Source organism: Geotrypetes seraphini, chromosome 14, assembly GCF_902459505.1.
Source record: "Geotrypetes seraphini chromosome 14, aGeoSer1.1, whole genome shotgun sequence".
In the NCBI taxonomy this organism is placed as follows: Eukaryota; Metazoa; Chordata; class Amphibia; order Gymnophiona; family Dermophiidae; genus Geotrypetes; species Geotrypetes seraphini.
The window spans coordinates 22,963,965-22,988,582 of record NC_047097.1 but is presented as its reverse complement, the minus strand read 5'-3'; the positions used below and the strand labels follow the sequence as shown (position 1 = coordinate 22,988,582).

Below are 24,618 nucleotides of genomic sequence, written 5' to 3'. Positions count from 1 at the left end.
GGTATTTTCTTTTTTCCTTCCTTCTTAATATATCTCTCTGTTATACACTTCTCCCTTCATATTCGCGGGGGTTAAGGGATCAACATGACCGCGAATACTGGAAAACCACGAATAAATTTTTCATCTTATTTGCAGTTTTCTTTTAAAAACCCTCCCGCATTTGGTGAAACCGCGAATAACAATCTCGCATTACGGTAGCTCAACCTTATTCCAACCTTACTTCATCCCCGCTCCCCCTCTGACGCAACCACTTTCCCCTGTGCCGCATTCAATCTCCCATCTTGACTCAACTTCCTGCTTCCGGCGGGGCAGGACACAGCGGAGGGAAAGCTCCAAGGCCGACAAAGGCAACCCCATGTAAACTACCGCCGCTGCTGGCAACCTCAGAGATAGGTTTGAAGATAGGACCAGTGGGGTTTGAGAACGAGCGAGATGCCAGACCTCGGTTGCAGTAGGAGCATGGAGGGAACGATACCGGACCATGGGAAAGCATACTGACTGGGGAGAGAGTAAATGCATGTGACTTGGTCTCTTTTGACTGATACTTGAAAAGAGGCTGGTAATTTGTGATTTTCTCTGTGCACCCTGCGAATCGGTGCTTGGAAAAATGCGGCAAAATTTTTCTCTGCAACCATGGGGAAACTAATTTGGGTGGGAGGAGCCAGAGGTTAAAAGACCACAAATAATCAAAACCCCAATTGTGGAAACTGCGAATACGGAGGGAGAAGTGTATACATGATGCATTAATGTGTATACATGGTGCTTTAATTAGATTGTGAGCCCGTTCGGGACAGAGAGGGTAGCTCAAAATGCCTATGTATTAGTATTGTAAACCACTTAATACTTATGTTCAAGTGGTTATTTAAATGCATAAATCCAATTCAATCCAGAGCCTGCAGTGAGCTGTCTGTGCACTGAAAAAATTACAATTTCCCCTGACGCGGCCAGTATTGCTGGTGAAACAAGATTCTTGTTGGGAGATTATAAACTACTTATACTAATAATGTGAGCTGCAAGAGTGAAGTTTGTATGGAAAAAATGCTGAGAAGTGTGGTGGTGTCAGCATTGATCTACAGGGAACATTTGACGAATTCAACCGATAGCTAAGTTTTGCTTTCCCTTTTTTTTTTCTAGTGTGCATACTGGTGGGATGTTCTCTTCTGAGATATGAAAGGTATTTTATGAGTGGAGTTTCTTTATGCCTTTGATAGTATTAACCCTAAACTTGATGAAAATCCAAAACGATCATAATCTCATATAGAGAACATTGTAACTCTGTTCAATCAAACTATAGACCACTAAATGCTTAATGAGCCCTCAGAAGTGTCACTCCAAGGTGCATACGCTACCCAAAAATTTATGGAGCTATAAGCTGCTTTGCTTCCTCATCGACTCAAGCATAAATTATTTAAACGCAAATTCTTAAATGTATAAACTCTTTAAACATATATAACATATCTGGATATGCATGTTTCGTATGCAGGAACTGCTTCAGGGCACGGTATTTAAGCTAATTTAATCTTTACATATGGCAGGCGTAAACACTCTTTTCAGTGTGAATCGTGATAGTATTAAGGCAGCTTGTTAGTGAATTGTGCTGCATGGTGTTTTTGAGGCTTTTTCTCCACTTTAGTGAATTGTGCTGCATGGTGTTTTTGAGGCTTTTTCTCCACTGTTGTTGAAATTGTTCTCCCACTTTTGGCATAGTAACTTTCAGAATAAATGCCCAGCTCCAGGTACCTACTTGATAAGTTAGTACATCAATCTGTCTAATTTTCTATTGATTCACAATACACATCAGAAATTAACTCTTAAAAGCAATACTATCCAAACTTTTATTTCGGTGTCTTAATATAGAAAACATTGCACAAATTTCGTTATAAAAAATAGTTTCTTAAAAAATACAATTAAAAAAAAAACACACATAAACATACATATGTAGACACAAATACACACACTTCCACCTACCATGAAAGCCTGTTTAGGACAATAAATACCTATCTGAACATTTCAAGTAATTATGAGTCTTGTTCATACATGGATATTGAACATTCCAGAAGATTATAATGCAACACTGCATCATTATTTGTATAAATAAGGGACTTCAGTGACAAAAGATGAATTTATAAAATAAATTTAAAAAAAAAAAAAAAACGCCCAGTCTGTTCTGTTCCTATAAAGTCACATCGCTCCATACTACTAATTACAAAACCACAATTGTCCACATTCAGTCAGTGCACAGAGAATAGCATTAGGATGTGTGATTCCTGCTAGGGCCAACGCCAGTGTGACCAAACTTTCGTTTGAATGTGTCCCAAAAAAATAATTCCAAGCTAGAGAACAATTTTAATTTTTTTTTTTTCCAAATAGCAAAGTGTGCAATTTTGTATTTCATTAGAATATTGTACAATATTTGCTTTTATTGATTTTAAGGAAAGTTGGCGTATGGACTATCAATTCCGCTGTCCTGATGGATAGATTTGACGTCCAATCCTAATTTTCTTAGGTGCTGTTTGCAAACTTTGTCGGCATCAGGATACTGAATGGCATGGCTTTTTGTCACTTCTGGAATTACATCAACGGTATTTTGAGAAGGAATTAACCCAGCAATTTTGCCTAGATGTTCTTTATTGCTATGATTGATTTTTCTTTTTTCAAAGTGCAATGGGTCATTCTGAACAACAAATCCTTCACCACAGGCATCAACACTTTCTCTCACATCAGAATACACACTGGTTGCTGAGAAGAGGCCTAAAGGGAGGGAAGACTGAGCTTGTATGTTTGCGCTCCTTGCCCAGTTTTCACTTTGTACTGTGTCTGGGAGAACAGCACCATCTCTTACTGGCATCTCCGGAACATCAAAGCTGAAGCCTCTCTCACACGTGACTCTCTGGAATCTTTTTGATTGGTTACAGTTTTGTCCACTATCACTCCGAAGTGCTGCATGAACCAATTCTGTCTCGAGTGGCTTGTCTACATATTTAAAAGCATGCATGGGCTTTGACAACTCTTGAGTCCTATCTGGCAATAACGTCGGATGGAGAGAGCCAGCATCAATATTTATTTGACATTTTTGAGTGGTCTTTACCTCACCGACAGTCCTTTTTTCTCTAGTCTCACCATTGTGAGAAATACCAGGTATCATGTCTTCCTGAAAATTTGTGCACTTCCCTGAAGAGTTTTTATTTACATGTTCACAAGAAACATGCTTCACGTCTGTACACACTGCTTCATTCAACTTTTGACTTAAATTGCAAGGTATATGTTTCTGAGCACTGACGTTTGTGCCAACATATTTATCCTTTGATCTGCTATCTATGTGGTTTGCACAAGTCTGTAACACGTTTCGCTTTTCTGACTCTAATACAGGTGGCTGTTCTAGAAAGGAAAAAAAAGTACAAAATCAATGTTCAAGGGAGTAGTTTTATAAAGGAAGTTTTACACACACAACAGTATAGGTTTGTAAAATATATCTCTTGTAAAATTAACCCACGCATAAAAATAATGATGACCAGATACTTTACATGATCCAGATGTAGGTGTGCACAGAGTTTTAATTTATGAGGACCTACAATTAAATTTGCAAACTTGCCTCCAAGCGCTCACACTGGCAGCACTGTACAAACAACTCGGTAAGGTTTTGTAACCTTGATGTATCAGTGTCTCACAGTTGTGTTTGTGTTGACGGGTGGCATGTCTTGCTGAGTGGCACTCATTATTGTCGTAAGAATGTCAGAGCTTGAATTAGAGTAACAAACCAGGTCCACTGAGAAATGATACCCATTCAAAAGGTCACAGTGGAGAAAAAAGCCTCAGAATCATGTGACAGCATGTGGTTGGATCTACAGCCTCAGCACTCTGGGGTTGTAGGTTCAAACCCCGTGCTGCTCCTTGTGACCCTGGGCAAGTCACTTAATCCTCCATAGCCCCAGGTACGTTAGATAGATTGTGAGCCCACCGGGACATATAGGGAAAATGCTTGAGTACCTGATTGTAAAACCGCTTAGTTAACCTTGATAGGCGGTATATAAAAACCTAATAAACTTGAAAACTTGAAAAAATACACTTAGTAAAATAAACCTGCCTCTTAATTAAGATTAATGGCATGAAGTTGCCATGAAGAGATTGTTGGTGCATGGTGTGTTATGCTAAAATACCCCTGAGGCAGCTGAAGAGAGAAGTTATGGATTGTGGAGTTTTTCTGATGACTTTTGGATTATATGGTAAAAACAAGTGGAATTGTCCAATAATAAAAGGTGCAATAAATAAAGATGTCTTTCAACTCATCTGGACAAACAGGTCATCCTTTATTCTTCCAAAAATACTCGACCCGACATGTACATGTTTCGGCCCTATGGCCTGCGTCAGAAGTCTATAGGTAATGTATAAAATCATATAAACACATCTAGAAACATATAAACACTATAATAGTAAAATATATGATAGCAAAAACATAAAACACATTCAAAATGTTAAAAATATTAAAAATAAAAATAGAAAACAGCAATTTGCATATACAAGTTTCTTTAAACAATACAAAACTTATACTTTAATAAGCCGATACATAAATACAAAAATATATAATAACTAATATCGAATAAATTTATCATATAAATATCATATAAATTTAAAATCAATCTTAACGACAAAATATCATATAAATTTAAAATCAAATGTAATTTAGATATCAAAACAACGCAATCTAAATATATTTATATATAATTAATAAAAATCAATATATTATTAATAGAAAGATTATATATCGATAATAAATCAAAATGAAAAATAAGGAGATTAAAAAACAATCAATATATGTTCCTTAAGAGTCTATTATCAAAAGTACAAAATAATGGAGCAAAAGAATATATATATATATATATTGCCACTAGAAAATATATATAAAAAAATATTATTAAAATATATATATATATTTATAATCAAAACCAACAGACATATGATCAATAAAGGAAAACAATGAGTATATCTAAGCACTAAAAACAACATATAATGTAAAATTTAAGGATATATTATGGAAATGTTGAACCAGTGTACCAAAGAATATTTGAAAATGAACCAATAGCAGTTAAAAAAGCAGATATCAATGTTAAAAACGGATATAAAGATGACTGAAGCATGCTGGATGAAATAGATGAGATATAAGAACACTGCAATACCTTGAGGATCTTTGGGTATAAGTAACCACGAGTATGGACCACTCTAAAATGCTGTATATATCTAAAAAAGAAATTATGTACCTACTGAATAATGTATAGCAATAAGAAACAGAGAAAGCTAGTAAAAAAAGCTAGTGAAAAAAGCTAATAAAAAATGAGCCAGTAAAAAAGTGCCACAAGTTGAAATATACCATGAAAATGTTATAGAATCAAATATAAAAAACTGTGGGGCCCTACTGAACAATGTATAACAACAAGAGGCAGAAAAAGCTAGTAAAAAATGAGCCGTTAAAAAAATGTCACAAGTGAAAACGTACCATACAATCTACCTTGAAAAAGTATATGTCACCAGTGAAAACGTACCATAAAATCTAACTTGAAAAAATAAGATCAAACAAAAATGTGTGTGCCACAATCCGATAGACACAAACCATAAAGAACAAAAATAAGGAAAACTTACCAAAACGCCGTCGTCTGAATGCTTACTGTAAAGTAATGATTGGAAAGTAAAGAGGTCGTAAAAATGCAGGAAATAAAAAGCGGTGGGGAACGTGATGACGTAAAAAACGTAATGACGTCATCAGTATCTGTAAAAGGAACGAAAAAAACGTAAAAGCAAAGCCATATGGAAAAATAAAGACATATAGAAAAATACAAAAAAAGAAATACAAAAAAGAAGAACCAAAGTATAAATAAAGTCCTCAAAAGGTAACAAAAGGAGTGAAAATAAATAATAATAATGAAACAAAACCAAACATGAACAAAATTCAAAAAGGGCCAAAAGACTATATTTAAAAAGATGTATATATATATATAATAAAAAATATTAAAAATGAAACAAAACCAAACATGAACAAAATTCAAAAAGGGCCAAAAGATTATATTTAAAAAGATGTATATATATATATAATAAAAAATATAAAAATAAAAATAATAAAAAAAAATATATAAAATATATAAAAAAAATGGATATATAAAAAAATATATATGTATATATAAAAAAATATATATAAGAATGGAAAAAAGAAAAAAGAAAATATATATAAAGAAATATATTCTTCATCACAAGAAAATATACTGGCTCACATACAAGATCTCAAGTCTAGATCTATGTTAAGACCCTGTGGACTGATGGTATTAAAATTATGTATAAACCGTTGAGTGGACATATTTTTTCTAAAAAATTATCTGTGTGAGATTCAAGATGAGAAGCAGGAACAATTGGACTTTTGAGTATTGAGTCCACTACGCAGACTCTGTACAGACATTGAAGAATTTGAAAAACAGGCTCCGGTAATGCGATACAATTTTATAGCCAGGGGATATCCCGAAAAGTGTGTTGATGAATGTTATCGAAAAGCACTTATGAAACATAGAGATGACCTATTGCATCAAGTTGCAGTCAGATCAAAACCTGATTTGGTGTGTACTTTGAGATTTTCATACCTTTCTAGTGATATACAGAACATCATTAAGAAAAATTGGCACATTCTACAACCTCATGCTTGTTTTGAAAGGATTAAACCAGTAATAGCATATTCAAGAAATAGAAATCTAAGGGACATTTTAGTACCATCTGCTTTACCAGAATTTCCATCTGTCAGTAATGGTCCCGTTGGACACATACCGTGTGGACATTGTTCTGTATGTAAGCACAGTATGACGGTGACTAGTTATGAACATCCAGTGACTGGGATTAAAATAAATTTAAAAGAATATAGTGATTGTCAGACATCACAAGTGATCTATGCCATCATTTGTCCCTGTAATAAATGGTATATTGGGAAAACAAAACGTATGATTAAAACTAGATTAATTGAACATAGAAGTTGTATTAGTAGAAATGTACAATCTGCTCCGATCGTTGAACATTGGTATGATAAAGGACACTGCATTGCTGATTTGAAGTTTTTTTGTTTTAAAAGTTGTTAAGACCAGGTGGAGAGGTGGTAATTCTGATAATTTCCTTATAAAGGAGGAACAACGGTTTATATATAATTTTAATACCATCAGTCCACAGGGTCTTAACATAGATCTAGACTTGAGATCTTGTATGTGAGCCTGTATATTTTCTTGTGATGAAGAATATATTTCTTTATATATATTTTCTTTTTTCTTTTTTCCATTCTTATATATATTTTTTTATATATACATATATATTTTTTTATATATCCATTTTTTTAATATATTTTATATATTTTTTTTATTATTTTTATTTTTTTATTTTTATATTTTTTATTATATATATATATATATATATATACATCTTTTTAAATATAGTCTTTTGGCCCTTTTTGAATTTTGTTCATGTTTGGTTTTGTTTCATTGGTTTTGTTTCATTATTATTATTTATTTTCACTCCTTTTGTTACCTTTTGAGGACTTTATTTATACTTTGGTTCTTCTTTTTTGTATTTCTTTTTTTGTATTTTTCTATATGTCTTTATTTTTCCATATGGCTTTGCTTTTACGTTTTTTTCGTTCCTTTTACAGATACTGATGACGTCATTACGTTTTTTACGTCATCACGTTCCCCACCGCTTTTTATTTCCTGCATTTTTACGACCTCTTTACTTTCCAATCATTACTTTACAGTAAGCATTCAGACGACGGCGTTTTGGTAAGTTTTCCTTATTTTTGTTCTTTATGGTTTGTGTCTATCGGATTGTGGCACACACATTTTTGTTTGATCTTATTTTTTCAAGTTAGATTTTATGGTACGTTTTCACTGGTGACATATACTTTTTCAAGGTAGATTGTATGGTACGTTTTCACTTGTGACATTTTTTTAACGGCTCATTTTTTACTAGCTTTTTCTGCCTCTTGTTGTTATACATTTTTCAGTAGGGCCCCACAGTTTTTTATATTTGATTCTATAACATTTTCATGGTATATTTCAACTTGTGGCACTTTTTTACTGGCTCATTTTTTATTAGCTTTTTTCACTAGCTTTTTTTACTAGCTTTCTCTGTTTCTTATTGCTATACATTATTCAGTAGGTACATAATTTCTTTTTTAGATATATACAGCATTTTAGAGTGGTCCATACTCGTGGTTACTTATACCCAAAGATCCTCAAGGTATTGCAGTGTTCTTATATCTCATCTATTTCATCCAGCATGCTTCAGTCATCTTTATATCCGTTTTTAACATTGATATCTGCTTTTTTAACTGCTATTGGTTCATTTTCAAATATTCTTTGGTACACTGGTTCAACATTTCCATAATATATCCTTAAATTTTACATTATATGTTGTTTTTAGTGCTTAGATATACTCATTGTTTTCCTTTATTGATCATATGTCTGTTGGTTTTGATTATAAATATATATATATATATTTTAATAATATTTTTTTATATATATTTTCTAGTGGCAATATATATATATATATTCTTTTGCTCCATTATTTTGTACTTTTGATAATAGACTCTTAAGGAACATATATTGATTGTTTTTTAATCTCCTTATTTTTCATTTTGATTTATTATCGATATATAATCTTTTTATTAATAATATATTAATTTTTATTAATTATATATAAATATATTTAGATTGCGTTGTTTTGATATCTAAATTACGTTTGATTTTAAATTTATATGATATTTTGTCGTTAAGATTGATTTTAAATTTATATGATATTTATATGATAAATTTATTCGATATTAGTTATTATATATTTTTGTATTTATGTATCGGCTTATTAAAGTATAAGTTTTGTATTGTTTAAAGAAACTTGTATATGCAAATTGCTGTTTTCTATTTTTATTTTTAATATTTTTAACATTTTGAATGTGTTTTATGTTTTTGCTATCATATATTTTACTATTATAGTGTTTATATGTTTCTAGATGTGTTTATATGATTTTATACATTACCTATAGACTCCTGACGCAGGCCGTAGGGCCGAAACATGTACATGTCGGGTCGAGTATTTTTGGAAGAATAAAGGATGACCTGTTTGTCCAGATGAGTTGAAAGACATCTTTATTTATTGCACCTTTTATTATTGGACAATTCCACTTGTTTTTACCATTCTGTTTTCTGTGGATTTGTTTCCCCTATGTTTTGCGATTTTTGGATTATAAACATGAGCATTGAGAAGCAGTAGCCACTGAGAGAGTGTGGCATCATTAGATAAGTTGTGTGGTCGGTTTTTCTTCATTTTGAGATGTATATCACAAATTGTGAGTGGAGTTTTTTTATGCCAATGATCTTAATTACAACAGCTTTTTTTTTTTTGCTAAGTGTAAATTGCTGTCACATGAGGCTTTTTTTTACCCACTATGACCTTTTTTGAATGGGTATCATATCTAATGAATAGCCCTTTAATGGATATAGTAGTTAACATAGGGGGTCTTTTATTAAGGCGTGCTAGCCGATTTATGCTAACACGTCCATAGAATATAATGGGCGCATTAGCATTTAGCGCGCCTTAATAAAAAGACCCCCACATGTAATTGTTTTCACATTAAAAATTAACCTCTACCATAAAAACACGTTAAACTATAAACATAAAGATTTGCAACCGAAGAAGACCATGAACAAGAATTATTAACTGAAAAGTTAATATTTTAAAGGGCAATATCTAATCTAAACTAAACTAAACTAAGCCTTAGGTTTATATACCGCATCTTCTCCACTGAAGTGGAGCTCGACACGGTTTACAGAATTTAAAAAATATGGGAAGAGAGAAGAGAAAGAATTTACAAAGCATAAAAAGAGGGGATGTAATCAGGAGAAGAGATTATTATATGCTAGAGAAAAGCCAGGTTTTCAGTTGTTTTCGGAATAGTTGGAGGGAGTCCAGGTTCCGCAGCGGGACAGTGAGGTCGTTCCAGAGGCCGGTGATTTTGGAGAGGAGGGATCTGCCCAGTTTACCTGCGTGGAGGATGCCGTGTAGAGAGGGGAAGGATAGTTTATGTCTGTGGGCAGATCTAATCTGATCCTGAGCACGTATAGCCTAATTTCTCCTTATATACGAGAACATATGTAATAATAAATTCAATATTTCAACTTGATTCTTAAGCAGGCATGTCTTCCTCTCTCAATTCTATGTAGAACAGAATCAAGGAAAACTTTAAAGAAAGTGTTCTTTTTACTTTAAACATACCTGTTGCTTTATTTTTGCCCTGGGATTTGTAACAGATAGGACTTTCCAACACTTTGGCCATGGTAACAAGCTTGCTAGCAGCATTCATAATTCGTTTTTCAGCACTGTTGGGAATTCCAAAACATTACATTTAGAATGTGAGTATTTTGCCCAGGTTTGCTTTCTTTAAATCACTGCCAGTTTCTCTCTCGACAGCTGTTTTAAAAGCCTTAACTACACATTTTAAGTTTATGAAACAGATAATGCAATTTCATACTTATTCAACCTGGAACTCACCCATCAAGACTCCCATCATCTTTCAGTAGATGCTGAAGACAAACCAAATAGTATTTGCGCATTTTTCGTGCCGTCTCTTGGCGTTCTCTGAGTACCTCAGTTTTTAGCACTTCTGCTGCTCTTTCCTTACTCTCACGAATGTAACGAATCATATCTTCTGTATTACAAAATATAAATAAATCACATTAAAAAAGAAACTATCCGATTCAGATGTACCAGCAGAAAGTACTGGATACAAATCCTGAGTATTCTTTTTTTTTTTTTAATAACATTTAGAGAATTTAAAGAGGAAACAAGACTACCATTGGATAATAATAATAATAACTTTATTCTTATATACCGCCAGACTACAGATGGTTCTAGGCAGTTCACAACAAGTAAGCTGAACATTCAAGAAATATAAAATTCATAAAAGTACATCAATTTCTTAAAAAGTGTAAACAGTACATAATTATATATATATATATATATTTTTTTTTTTTTTATTCTTTATTCATTTTAAAACTGACAAACAAGTGATTAATATTAAAACATTACATTACTAATAAAATATACAGCACTTGACATTCTTATACATATAATCCATTAAAGTAGAAATTATAACCCTTTCCCCCTCCCACCCAACAATTTTTCTATGAAAATTTTCATAATACATACAGAAATCCAATCATTAAATAAAAATATTAATCATCCAATTTCCCCCCTCCCCCCAATAAAATACATATATCCATCAGAAAGGAATTATATTTTAAAAGAGATTAGGGAGCTTTGGTTACAAATTTGTCAAATAGTTGTGTCTAATAATTTTTTAAAAGAGTAATAATATGGGACTCCTGGCATGATTTTACCAAACCAGACATTCATTTTGGCTGTCGTGGCTTCCATTTTTTATAGATGCAATTACTTGAGGCAGGAGAGAATGGATTTTGATTTGCCCCATTTACCCACTGGACCACCAATTATGCTGAGATAGGCCTTGGAGAGCCTACTACTGGCTGGAAAATACTGAGGCCTGAAAGGAGAAATATTTGAGGCAGAAATATGCAGGCAATACAGAGAAAAACAGAGTAGACAGAGGAGGGGCTGTATTGATTCCATCAGGGGCTAACAGAAAGAAGATTAACAAGGTAAGAACCTAATCTTCTATTCTGCTACGTCCCCTCCGGAATCAATTCTAAAGGTGACCTACCAAAGCAATGGCAACATCTAGGGTGGGACAAAAGAGCCTGCTCGCAACATTAAGGCCCCAAATGCGGCATTAGACCGAGCCACCACATCCATTCTGTAAAATCTGGTAATGGTATAAAGAAACGACAGTGATCGCTGTACAAATTCTGGCCGGATTAATCACTTGAGACTCCACCCAGGAAGCGGCAACACTCTCACAAGATCCAAGAAAATGAGTATTATAGTTACATTATAAGGAAAAATAGAAAAGTTAAACTAGCAATATAAATTTATAAATATCAGTAATAGGAAAACAAGAAAGATTAAAAATTAAACTAAAAGTATACTCTAAACAGTTTAGAGTTTTGAGTTTCATTCTGGCCCAAAAGACCAAGAAAGGCTAGCGCCAGACATATTTAGCTAGAGACATTCGTTAATGGACTTTGGATGGATCCATAGTGAAGAAGAAAGAGAATAGGTTTCAATAGTTTCCGGAAGGAAGAGTAAGATATTCCCTCAAAGAAGTCATGAAATATGGAATTACAAAGGCAAGGACCCGCATATGAGAAGGCTCGTTTCCTTGTTGCTTGAAGTTTTATTACTCTAGGATCTGGGATTTCAAATTAGTCATGGAAAGCCCTAAACGTCTACCTAGAAAACCACAATCTACTCCACCCCACATAGTCTGGCTTCAAAACCAACTAAAGCACTGAGACCCTACTAGGAACACTCATGGACATTGCAAGACAACACCTCAGCACAGGCCAAAAAAATGCTGATCATACAATTAGACCTCTCCGCAGCTTTCAATCTAGTAGACCATGACATCCTTTTATAAACTCTAGACTCATTAGGAATTACTGGAAAGGTACTGACATGGTTCAAAGGATTCCTGCAAACCAGAACTTATAGAGTCAAAACAAACAAAGAAAAATCAGAACCATGGTCCAACCCATGTGGAGTACCCCAAGGATCACCTCTATCCCCCACGCTCTTCAAAATATACATTGCCTCCCTAAGCTCTTACCTAGACAAACTAGGCATTACCTCCTACAGCTATGCAGATGACAACAACAAAAACTGTGAATACAGATGTTCTGGAGATAATTTATTAAACACTGACATATAAAACCATGAAAATTCAATTTAAAAAGTACAATGATAAAAAATACTGTGATAAAAATTCAACTGGACCCTACATGGTCCGTGTTTTGGCGAACACACCTTCCTCAGGGGTCCTAAAAGGAAGAGGTAATGATGAATAATGATAAAGAGAAAGATAAAAAGATAGAAAGATAAGAAGTGACTGTGATGACAATCTGGAGCAAGGAGTGTCTATACTCGACTTCAAGATAAAACAAGTGAGCCAAGTGTGATCATGCTCACTTGTTTTATCTTGCAGTCGAGTATAGACACTAATATGCATGCTCCAGATTGTCATCACAGTCATTTCTTATCTTTCTATCTTTTTATCTTTCTCTTTATCATTATTCATCATTACTTCTTTCTTTTAGGACCCCTGAGGAAGGCGTGTTCGCCGAAACACGGACCGTGTAGGGTCCGGTTGGATTTTTAACACAGTATTTTTTATCATTGTACTTTTTAAATTGAATTTTCATGGTTTTATATGTCAGTGTTTAATAAATTATCTCCAGAACATCTGTATCCACAGTTTTTGTTTTCATCGGTGGATTGTTTTCACTGTGGATCATTGGGTCTCCCCATTTTTCTTTGTTTGTCTGATTTGGTTGGACAGTAATATTGTGCTGAGCAATTTAAGGTATCTTGATTGTTTTCAAGAAGATGAAGTATAAGAATTAAAGATAAAGCTCTGAGACATTAAGAAGCACTCACCTCTAATTTTGTCAACAGCTCTAATATACAGAGAACGCATTTCTTCCAATCCTTTTCCTTTACAAAATGAGCAAAAGTTTTCACTGGCTTCATTTGACTGTACACTAGAGAGTGACAAAAGTCCATAAGTTATTAATTGAAGGCAAAATGCTGAATTCTGTACATCTACCTACACAGAACAAAAATCCTTCCAAGAGATACCTGGGTGCTGTTTTACTGCATGGCTTTTTCATTTCTTCCAGGATCTTCTTCATCTCATTATTCTGCCTCTTCAAAGAATTGACAACTGTCTCAGTTTCTTTAAAAATATAAATAAAAAAAAAATCAAATTCAAAATCCTACACACATACATAAATGGAATATCACAAGATCCGAAAAATAAAATTTCCAAACTTTGTAACAAATGAATCCTACTGTCTTCCATTCCTTTAGACCACATTAAACAGAAGAAGGTAAGATGGTCAATGGCTGTTGCTATCTTGGTATCCCTTTTAGCCAAAATCTTTTTTATTTATAAACTAAAAAGGGAAATTGTGCGAGATTAGAGCTCCCTTTATATAAATATTACAAAACTACTATATTTTGAAATGAAGGTTTATATTTCTATTTATTGGCATTTACATACAGCACTTCCAGGAAAACCCTTAACACTCCATGCAATGTTTAATACATTTTTTAAATACAATTCTATAATACAAATAAAATAATTGCAATTCTAAAACCTAACACCCAAACCTAGACTCATCAACCCCCAATCAATCATTTCAAGTTTATTAAAAAAAAAAAAAAAAAAAAAATTATACCGCTTAATCAAATTTCTAGGCGGTGTACAGAAATAAAAAGTATCTTAAAAACAAGTTAAAGTTAAATTACTAAACAGAACCAGGCTAGGTTAGTAAACACATACCAAAACATATATACTAACTACACACAATTAGGAAAGAAGGGCGAGACCTACAATCATTGAGAAAAAGAGCACAATTACGGGAAAAACAATAGGTAAGGGTAAAAAGCTATTAAACTTGAGAAAATTATTAAAAAAAAAAATAAATCTTTATTCGTTTTCATATCTTACAACAAGTGTATAATATTCAATCAAAAAATTTTACAAATCACTTGACATTCTTACTTATAATCATCAAAGCATAAAAAGAATCCCTCCCCACCCATCCCATCCATTATTAATAAACCAATTAAAACAAATATCATATACAGTATCCCAATCCCACCCTACTTATATCCTTATATAATAAAAAGGTGTTTACGGTTTCTGATCATTAGAATATATAATCAATGGCCCCCAGATCTTTTTAAAATTATGATAATTTCCTTGCTGAATAGCAAGCACTCTCTCCATTTTATAAATATGACAGACTGAATTCCACCAAAAGGTAAAATAAAGTTTAGTATAATCCTTCCAATTTCCAGTAATATGTTGAATGGCAACCCCCGTCAGTATTAGTAAAAGTTTATTATTATTTGCTGAAATTGGACTCTTAAATCTCATAGATGCACCAAATAAAATAGTATCGTAGGAAAGGGCAACATGATTTTCTAACAAAGAAAATAGTAACTCCGTTACCGATCTATAGGAATAGCATTACTTCCTAATATTGGTTGTTTTTTCTTGTTTTTCTCGCTACTAAAACTCTTGGATCCAAAGAGGACTTGAGCTAATTTTCACCATAATAATTATTTTTGTAAACTGCTTAACATCTGTTAAGTATGGATTTATATGATTGTAATATGCTTTGGTTAAATTTGCTTTCTGTACTAGTTACACTTGACATTATATTGAAATCAATAAAAATACTTAAATAAAATTAAAAAAGCTATAAAACTTGTTATCCCAGGACAAGCAGGCAGCATATTCTCAATGGTGGGTGACATCACCGACGGAGCCCCACAGTGGACAGCCTCGCAAGCAGACTTGCTTGAAGATCTTTGTTAAGAGCTTATGAGTGCTGCACTGCGCATGCACGAGTGCCTTCCCGCCCGAGTCCAGGGCGCGCGTCTCCTGTGAGGTACCTCAGTTCAAAGTTTTCCGCGGAGCCGAGAAGTCCTCTTCACTTCAGCATGCAGCTTTCGTTGCCTTCTCTCACCGTGGCTTTCTTATTTTTGTTAGTCGCTGTGCTCGCGTTTTCTTATTGTCTCTTACGTTACCCCCCCCCCCAAAAAAAAAAAAACCCTTTATTTTTTTACTTTCTTCCGGACAGCGGCCTTTTGGCCTAGCACTGGCCGCTTACCTCGTTCGTTATGTCAGCCTTTATTTTTTCTATGTCCCGGCCTCTTACCGGGTTCAAAAAGTGTAGCTAGTGCAGCAAGGCCATTTCAATAACCGATCCTCATAGTCGATGTAGTGCTTGCCTGGGTCCTGAACATTGCCCCGACACCTGATTGCACTGTGCTACCCTTCAACCTCGAGCCCTTCGCAGATGACGTGCCAAGCTTCTTCAACTATTTGGCACTATGGAACAATCTGCTGAGAGGGCATTACAATAATCTGTGCAGGAAATTATCAAAGAATGGATCAGTGTATTCAAGGAAGCTGAGTCTAGTAGTTTAGAGAGGGAACGTATCATTCTAAGACGGTGAAAGCATTTTTGAACAACCGTACTAATATGATTGTGATAGGAAAATTTACAGTCAAAAGTGACTCCTAGCAGCTTTAAAGTGGGTATGGCTTTAATTGGGAGAGATTCAAATTTCAAGGGGGCATGAAGAGTTATTCCGTCTTTAAAGGGAACGATCATTAGTTTTGATTTATTGATGTTAAGGGACAACCTATTTGAATCTAACCACAATTTGATTTTTTTCTAGTTTGTGGTTGATGGATGCAACATCCTCTATGTTATTAACATCGATGGGATGGATTAACTGTACATTGTCAGCATAAGCAAATGTGGTGAAGCCAATGGATTGTCCCACAGTCAAAAGGGGGGACATAAAGATGTTAAAAAGTAATGACGACAGAATGGAGCCTTGCGGAATTCCATGTTTAGTAGAAGAAGGCTCAGATGATGTACCATTGAAAATAACCTTAGATGATCTATCTGAAAAATAAGAGGTGAACCAGTCCATGACTTGACCTATTATGCCAATTTCGTGAAGACGTGATAGTAATAAGTTATGATCAATGGTGTCGAACGCAGAGGAAAGATCTAAGGAGAAGAGCAGAACTGACTGATGGTCAAGATGGTAGAGTATTTTGTGGTTAGTCCTAGCAGAGAGAGTTCGGTAGAATGATGACGACGAAAACCAGTTTGGTTGGGATGTAGAACCTTTGTCTTCTCAATAAAATCAGAAATTTGGTGAAAGATAATTTTTTCAGTAAGTTTAGCCATAAATGGTATGCTAGTTATAGGTCGATAATTAGACAGGTCTTGGATACTAGTTTTTTGGTCCTTGATGATTGGATAAATAATTGTCTTCAAATTTTGGGTAAGGAACCCGATGATAGACTAGAGTTGACCAACAGATACATTTTAAATCCCCTCTTAAAATTCAAAAATAAATCCCTCAGACTGCTAAAGGTACTTAAAAGCGATATAGAAAAAGCAGAACAGGCCCACCTAAGCAGGTGTGGAGTGTAACAGTAATATTGGCACAGCCTCAAATAAGCTGTGATCAAAAAACATAAATAATTTGTGATATATAGTACACCCTCAGTGTGAAGAGATAAGCTAATAGGGTGAGCTTCAATGCTGCTTTTTCTATATCCCTCTTAAAATTCAACAGGTCCCTTTTCCCAGGAAGGCTACACTGAAAAAAGTGTTATACTGTGGTGCTTTAGGCAAAAAAAAGGCCCTATCCTAGTGACAAGTCAACCTAATTTCTCTAATTCAAGGAACAGTCAGGGGTTGTTTTTGCATTTTATCTAATGTGTATGTTGTTTTGTAAACCTCTTGGGCCTGTAACACCCAAACAAAGCTTTAAAAACCAAAACTTAGTACTGCACTCTTAACCAATGCAAGTGCAACACCACGAGGGAAACATGATCAGATTTCCTCAAACCATCAATTAACCAAGCTGCAGCATTTTGAACCAGCTGCAAATACTGGATATCCTTCTGGAGCAGACACATCAGAATCATGTTACAGTAGTCAAGGCAATTATAAGAGCAACAAACACATTGGGAGACCATACTTGGGAGTTCATTTCCTTCTTGTCCTCCTGTAAAAGCATTTCATCCTTAATTCAATAAGAAACTTATTTTTCTCTGTTTTGTAATGCGTGTAATGATGCAGCTGAAATTTATCTGGATTGGCTCTACTTAAAAACGCGCTGAGCTCAACTCTTGTGAAATTTCCAATTGTTGATCACATCCTGGTACGGTTGGCTCAGTGATCTTTTAACCTTAAAATGTTGGCAAATTGCTCCCTCTAACTGGCTGAGAAAGGAAGACTGATTTATATGAAAAGGGCTTTTTTTGTATAACTGTAAATCTGTAATTAAAAGGACTTTGGAAATGATGTAGGGGAGGACTCGGACTATTCTTATGATGATAAAAGGTTGTTTCAGGCACATTCTTTTCTTATGAGACTTGCAAAATGGTGCAATGATGTCAACAGCTTAAGATCCAAGGGAAACCATTAAACACACTCCAGTACTCATCTCCTCTTTATGAATCCCTTTTTGTTTTTTAGTAGAAAAGACAAGGAAGGCCCTATGGATTCCTCAGAGTTATATGTTCAATAAAGTATTTGTTTCTGAAATATTTTCCTCTGGCACTTTATTTATAAAACTTAGTGACAGGAAGGCTACAGATGGCCCTAAAGCAATGTGAAACAATTTTCCTTGTAGAGACATCATATCATAATGTCCCAGAGTGACTCCTGGGTCCCATGTCACTCACCCTGCATATTCAAACACTTAAACAAAAACCAATAAAATCCAGACACAGAATGAAAAGAATTTTAATAGTACTAGCCCACTAACATCCAGTAGATCATCTATAATGTTTTTATAGTTTTATTATAACTTGCTCTGAACACTATACGTATATACTACAGTCTACGTATATACTACACTATACGTATATACTACAGTATACTTATATACTACACTATATGTATATACTAGTCTACAGTATACATATATACTACAGTATACGTATATACTACACTATACGTATTAAGTATATAAGTATACGTATACTACAGTATACTTATATACTACACTATATGTATATATATATGTATATACGTATATACTACAGTCTACAGTATAATTATATACTACAGTCTACAGTATGTTTATACTACATTATACGTATATACTACAGTATATGTATATACGTATAGTGTAGTATATACGTATATGTAAGGGCCCTTTTACTACAAAGTATGGTTAAGTTTTTACACTTCACCCAAACAGGGATCCTACCTTGTCACGGTAGAAGCACAAAAGACACAGAGAAGGCAGCCTGTGGTGCTCAATTTCTTTATTGTAGTCAAGAGTCGACACAAACGTGTTTCGGCCTTAAAGCCTTAAGGCCTGCCTCAGGAGTCTGAGCCACAATACAATAGTTTATGTTGTAGTAGTTTTTTTCTTGTTGATATGGTATTTGGCTCAAGTGTGCAAGCAAGCAATTGAAGCAAACAAAATGAACAAAAAGTGATATATCCGCTGGACTGAGCAGTCAGACGAAATCTCCAAACTTCTAAAACGAAAAAACAAAAAAATTGCTTGCTTGCACACTCGAGCCAAATACCATATTAACAAGAAGAAACCACAACAACATAAAATACTGCATTGTGGCTCAGACTCCTGAGGCAGGCCTTATGGCCGAAACACATATGTGTCGAGTCTTGACTACAATAAAGAAATTGAGCACCACAGGTTGCCTTCTCTGTGTCTTTTGTGTAAGTTTTTATACTTACTATGCTTTAACAGCAAATATTTATGCACAGTAAGTGCAAAGGCTGTGCATAGCATGTCCTCTGCAGTTGCTACACAAAAAAGATAGTTACCCATAGCAGGAATTCTCCAAGAATAGCAGAATAAACAGCCTTACATATGGGTGATGTCATCTGATAGAGAACAAAAACACTGCTCTAGCTTGCTATAGTAACAGTTTAGAACTTTGCCCCACGCATGTGTGAGCATCTTCCCGCTGTCACTGTAATACAGGACTTAGCCAGCTACATTTTTAAGCTGGTAGAATCATGGAGAACATCTACTACAGGTAAGTAACATCGCTTTCTCCAGGATTTAATAAGCTTATCATGTGGGACTCCCTAGTACAGGCTGCCCATAACTCAAACAGGGAATGCCAAGAGACAAGGACGATAGCTTCTCTCGATACTCATTTCAAGAGTAATTTTTTCCATGCTGATATTTCCCTGGTGTCTATTGCAGCTCCCGGAGCTATGGGGACTAGTGCTTCCAATGCTGATGAACCAGACTTGCCTGCACCAAAAATTGAACGTTTTCTCTCAAGCTTAGATTCCTCTTTTTGACATCTGTGAACACAGAAGTCAAGAGGAGGAATCATGGTCAGGTCTCAGGCAGTGTATGTACCAGTTATGTACTGTATATCTATGACTGAATATTGTCCTATTAAACCTAACAACTGGCTAGGTCCCACGCAACAATAGTAGGCAAGAAGACACATGCATGCGTGTTGTAACGTTCAAAACTTGTTGTAAACAAGCTGGAAAGTGTTCCCAAATGAGGTCCACTGGATGACATCCCCTACATAAGGTAAAATTATGGTCATACCTGTTAATTTTCTTTCCTTTAGAAGCAGCAGATGAATCCAGAGACTAGTGGGTATAGCTCACATCGACCAGCAGGTGGAGATAGAGAACTGATTAACAGTTGGCCTTAAAGCCTGGTGCTCCTTCTGTTGCTTCAGTTTTGCACTTTGCCCAAGCATCCCGATAGGAGAATGAGCAACCAGAAAACTCCATTCCAGTAGAAAATGTGTCTTTCTCTTCTTCTTATCCCTTTGTTTTTTTTTTTTTTTTTTCAGCAATGAAATAATACACTTACCAACCATAGCCCCGGCTAACCTAATGACCTAAACACCCTACACACAACCCGTGCACTTGGGGAGGGGCTCTGGATTCATCTGCTGCTTCTAAAGGAAAGAAAATTAACAGGTATGACCATAATTTTACCTTCCATAGCAAAGCAGCAGATGAATCCAGAGACTAGTGGGATGTAGCAAAGCAAACTCAAACTGGGTGGGACGCCAATGCCGCCTCTGCCAGCACTGCCGCGCCAAAACTCGCCTCTGACCGGGCTGCTACATCTAAACGATAATGCTTTGAAAAAGTATTACCTGACGACCAAGTGGCCGCCCGGCAAATCTCCTCTAATGACATCCCCCCGGACTCCGCCCAAGATGTAGCCAAAGCCCGAGTGGAATGAGCATGAAGGTGCTCCGGTACCTTCTTCCCTGACAACACATACGCCGACGCAATAGCGTCCTTGACCCAACGCGCAATGGACGCTTTAGACGCCGCCATCCCCTTGGTTTTACCCGCGAACGCAACAAAGAGATGGTCCGACCGACGAAAAGCATTCGTCACCTCCAAATAATGGAGAAGCATACGGCGGACATCCAGGAGCCGTACCGACAAAAAACGCTTCCCCCAATCCTCCTTCCTGAAGGATGGCAGAAACAGGCTCTGGTTCACATGAAAGGACGACACAACCTTAGGCAGGAAGGACGGCACCGTACGCACCGTCACCCCAGCCTCCGAGAAACGCAAAAAGGGTTCCCTGCAAGAAAGCGCTTGCAGCTCTGATACTCGCCTTGCTGAAGCCATCGCCACCAAAAAAACTGTTTTTAGCGTGACATCTTTCAAAGTGGCCGCTGACAGGGGCTCAAAAGGTGCCCCCTGCAATTTCCCAAGGACGAGTTTAAGGTTCCAAGTTGGACAAATTCGCCTAACCGGCGGCCGGATATGTTGAACCCCCTTGAGGAAACGCACCACGTCCGGCTGTGATGCGAGAGCCGAGCGAGCCACCCGGCCCCTGTAACAGGCAATGGCCGATACCTGCACCTTTAAAGAGTTATATGCTAACCCTTTCTCTACGCCCTCCTGCAGGAACGCCAGAATCGCCGGCAGAGAAGCCTGGAAAGGCGCAATTCCGTGTCTGCCGCACCATGCCTCAAAGATCCTCCAGACCCTCGCATAGGAGGCTGACGTTGAAATCCTCTTAGCCTTAAGCAGGGTGGAAATCACCCGTTCAGAATAGCCCTTCTTCTTCAGCCGTGACCTTTCAATAGCCAGGCCGTAAGACCAAAGCGGCCCGGATCTTCCATTAATATTGGACCCTGAGTTAGCAAGTCCGGAGTTACCTGGAACGCTACCTGATCGCCTACCGACAGCAGCATCAGATCCGCGTACCACGGCCGCCGTGGCCAATCCGGAGCCACCAGGATTACTGTGCCTCGAAAGCGAGCAATGCGCTGCAACACCCGCCCTATCATGGGCCAAGGCGGGAATACATACAGAAGGGAATTCGGAGGCCACGGGAGCGCTAATGCGTCCACCCCTTCCGATCCCAGTTCCTTGCGTCTGCTGAAGAACCGAGGCACCTTCGCATTGCGGGAAGAGGCCATGAGATCCATCTCTGGCCACCCCCATCGACGGACTAGCAGGCTGAATGCTCGAGCCGACAACTCCCATTCTCCCGGATCGAGAAGAGTTCTGCTGAGGAAGTCCGCTTGCACGTTTTCGTGCCCTGCAATGTGGGCCGCCGACAGAAGCGGGATCTGCCCCTCTGCCCACTGAAACAAAAGTCTTGCCTCTTCGGCTAACTGCGGACTCCGGGTACCCCCCTGACGGTTGACATACGCGACCGCCGTGACACTGTCCGAAAAGATCCTGGTCGGTCTGTCTTGAACTAGGGTCTGAAAAGCCCGCAGCGCCAACCGGATCGCTCTTAATTCTAGTAAGTTTATGGGCCATTGAGCCTCCTGGGAAGACCATCTTCCCTGCACCGACGTGTGCCTGCACTGGGCTCCCCAACCCTGCAGGCTGGCATCCGTTGTAACCACCACCCAATCCGGTGTGGCCAACGGCATGCCCCTCCAAAGATGCCCGTCCTGGAGCCACCAGCGCATGCTTTGAGCCACTCGAGGACTCCACTGGAGACGCACATTGTAGTTCAGAGAAGCTGGAGACCAGCGAGAGAGCAGAGACTGCTGTAAGGGTCTCATGTGGCTCCGGGCCCAGGGAACCACCTCCAGAGTCGCCACCATGGAGCCCAGCACCTGCACATAATCCCAAACTCGAGGTCTGGGCGACCCGAGAAGCAGGCGAATCTGCGCCTGCAATTTCTCCCCCCGCTCTCGGGGTAGAAACACCTTCCCCAGAGTCGTATCGAACCGCACCCCCAGATGCACCAACGACTGCGATGGGGACAAAACACTCTTGGGAAAGTTGACAATCCACCCCAACGACTGAAGGAGAGAGATTACTCTCTGCGTCACCGACAAACTCTCCTGCCGGGATGAGGCGCGGATCAACCAATCGTCCAAGTAAGGGTGTACCCGAATCCCTTCCTTGCGTAGAAAAGCGGCTACCACCACCATGACCTTGGAAAACGTGCGGGGAGCCGTCGCCAGGCCAAAGGGCATTGCCCGAAACTGATAATGTTGGCCCAGAATCGCAAACCGCAGATACTGCTGATGCGGAGGCCATATCGGAATATGGAGGTACGCTTCCTCGAGATCGAGAGACGTGAGGAACTCTCCCGGCCTTACCGCCGCAATAACCGAGCGTACCGTTTCCATTCGGAAATGGCGCACACTGAGGAATCTGTTGACCCCTTTGAGATCCAGCACTGGTCTGAAGGACCCCCCCTTCTTTGGAACAATGAAGTACAGGGAATAAATACCGCTGCCTACCTCTTCCGGGGGCACCGGTACCACCGCCCCCAGATCGAGCAGCACCTGAAGGGTCCTGCGGACCTCGGCTCCCTTGGCCGCTCCATTGCACGGGGACACCACGAAAGAATCTACGACCGGAGCGGCAAATTCTAATTTGTAACGCCTTTGAAATAAAGGAAGAAAGCTCCTCTCCATGGAACAACCGGAGAGCGGAAGGGTCATCCCCCTCCCTACCCGGGATACTCTCCTCGTCCCAATCCAATAGTTCACCCTCCTCCAATGACTCAGGTAAAGAGAAAGGCGACCTGGGCAACATATCTACCGCCTCCGCAGACACCAGCCTGCGCTTTTTAGCCCCCTGCGACCGCCCCGGGGACCCAGCTGCCCCCGCAGTGGGTCTGGTATCTGTCCCCTCCCCCCCCGCCGAGGTAGAGGGTACCGCAAGGGACCTCCCGGCCCCCAGCACCGGCTGAGTAGGCTGGGAGGACTTCAACTGAAATACATGATGGAGCAACTGTACAAACTCGGGCGACAAAGATCCCCAGTTAAGGGGCACTCCCCCACCCTGCTCCGAGCCGAGGGGCGGGCCCACGCCGGCCTCCAGCGCTCTCAGCTCTCCCCCCGCCGCCTCACACTTGTCTTCCGTGGCCGAGTCCTGCAGTCCCCCTGCATCGACTTCGAGCGGCGGGGACCTTGAGCGAGACTCCCGCACCCGGGAAATGGCCGCCTCACAAGCCGCCAAAAACGGATCATCTGCCGGCGCTTCCCTGCACCCGGCAGAGCACAGACCCGACAGTGTTCGACGCTTCCCACAGCGCGAACACTGCTGACCAGCCTCGGCAGCCATCCCCCCTCGGCTTTACTAAAGCTCCGCTTTTTTTTTTTTTTTGCTTTTTTTTTTGTTATACACACGCGGCGAACGCCCCGAACGCCGACTCCGCCCCCGAAGCCGCCCGGCACCCGGGAACGCTCCGAGGACCAGTACCAACAAGCAAGCAAAAAAAAAATCACTCACCCAAACGGGAAGCCGCTCACCCCCGAAGCCAGGGAATTGTTGGTAAATGTACTGGAAGCCGAGTTTAACCCCTGCCCGGCTCAGTACACGCAGGAAGGCTCCTTTTTTTTTTTTTTTTTTTTTTTACTGGAATGGAGAAGCCAGCCAATAGTCCTGCAACCTGGAAAGGAAC

At 38.3% G+C, this 24,618-nt stretch overlaps 1 protein-coding gene across 2 annotated transcripts in view; it reads right to left on the bottom strand.

Annotated features, from left to right (window-relative positions):
• Nucleotides 1-2,308: 2,308 nt before the first annotated feature.
• CEP152 (centrosomal protein 152) overlaps nt 2,309-24,618 on the bottom strand; it is an 85,850-nt gene continuing 63,540 nt past the window's right edge. For both annotated transcript variants that reach the window (XM_033920179.1, XM_033920177.1), the window contains exons 23-27: nt 13,783-13,879; nt 13,582-13,685; nt 10,561-10,717; nt 10,285-10,388; nt 2,309-3,378 (exon numbers count right to left, since the gene is read on the bottom strand). In XM_033920179.1, the coding sequence (XP_033776070.1) occupies nt 2,429-3,378; nt 10,285-10,388; nt 10,561-10,717; nt 13,582-13,685; nt 13,783-13,879 (1,412 nt within the window). In that variant the 3' untranslated portion in view covers nt 2,309-2,428. The remainder of the gene's footprint in view (nt 3,379-10,284; nt 10,389-10,560; nt 10,718-13,581; nt 13,686-13,782; nt 13,880-24,618) is intronic.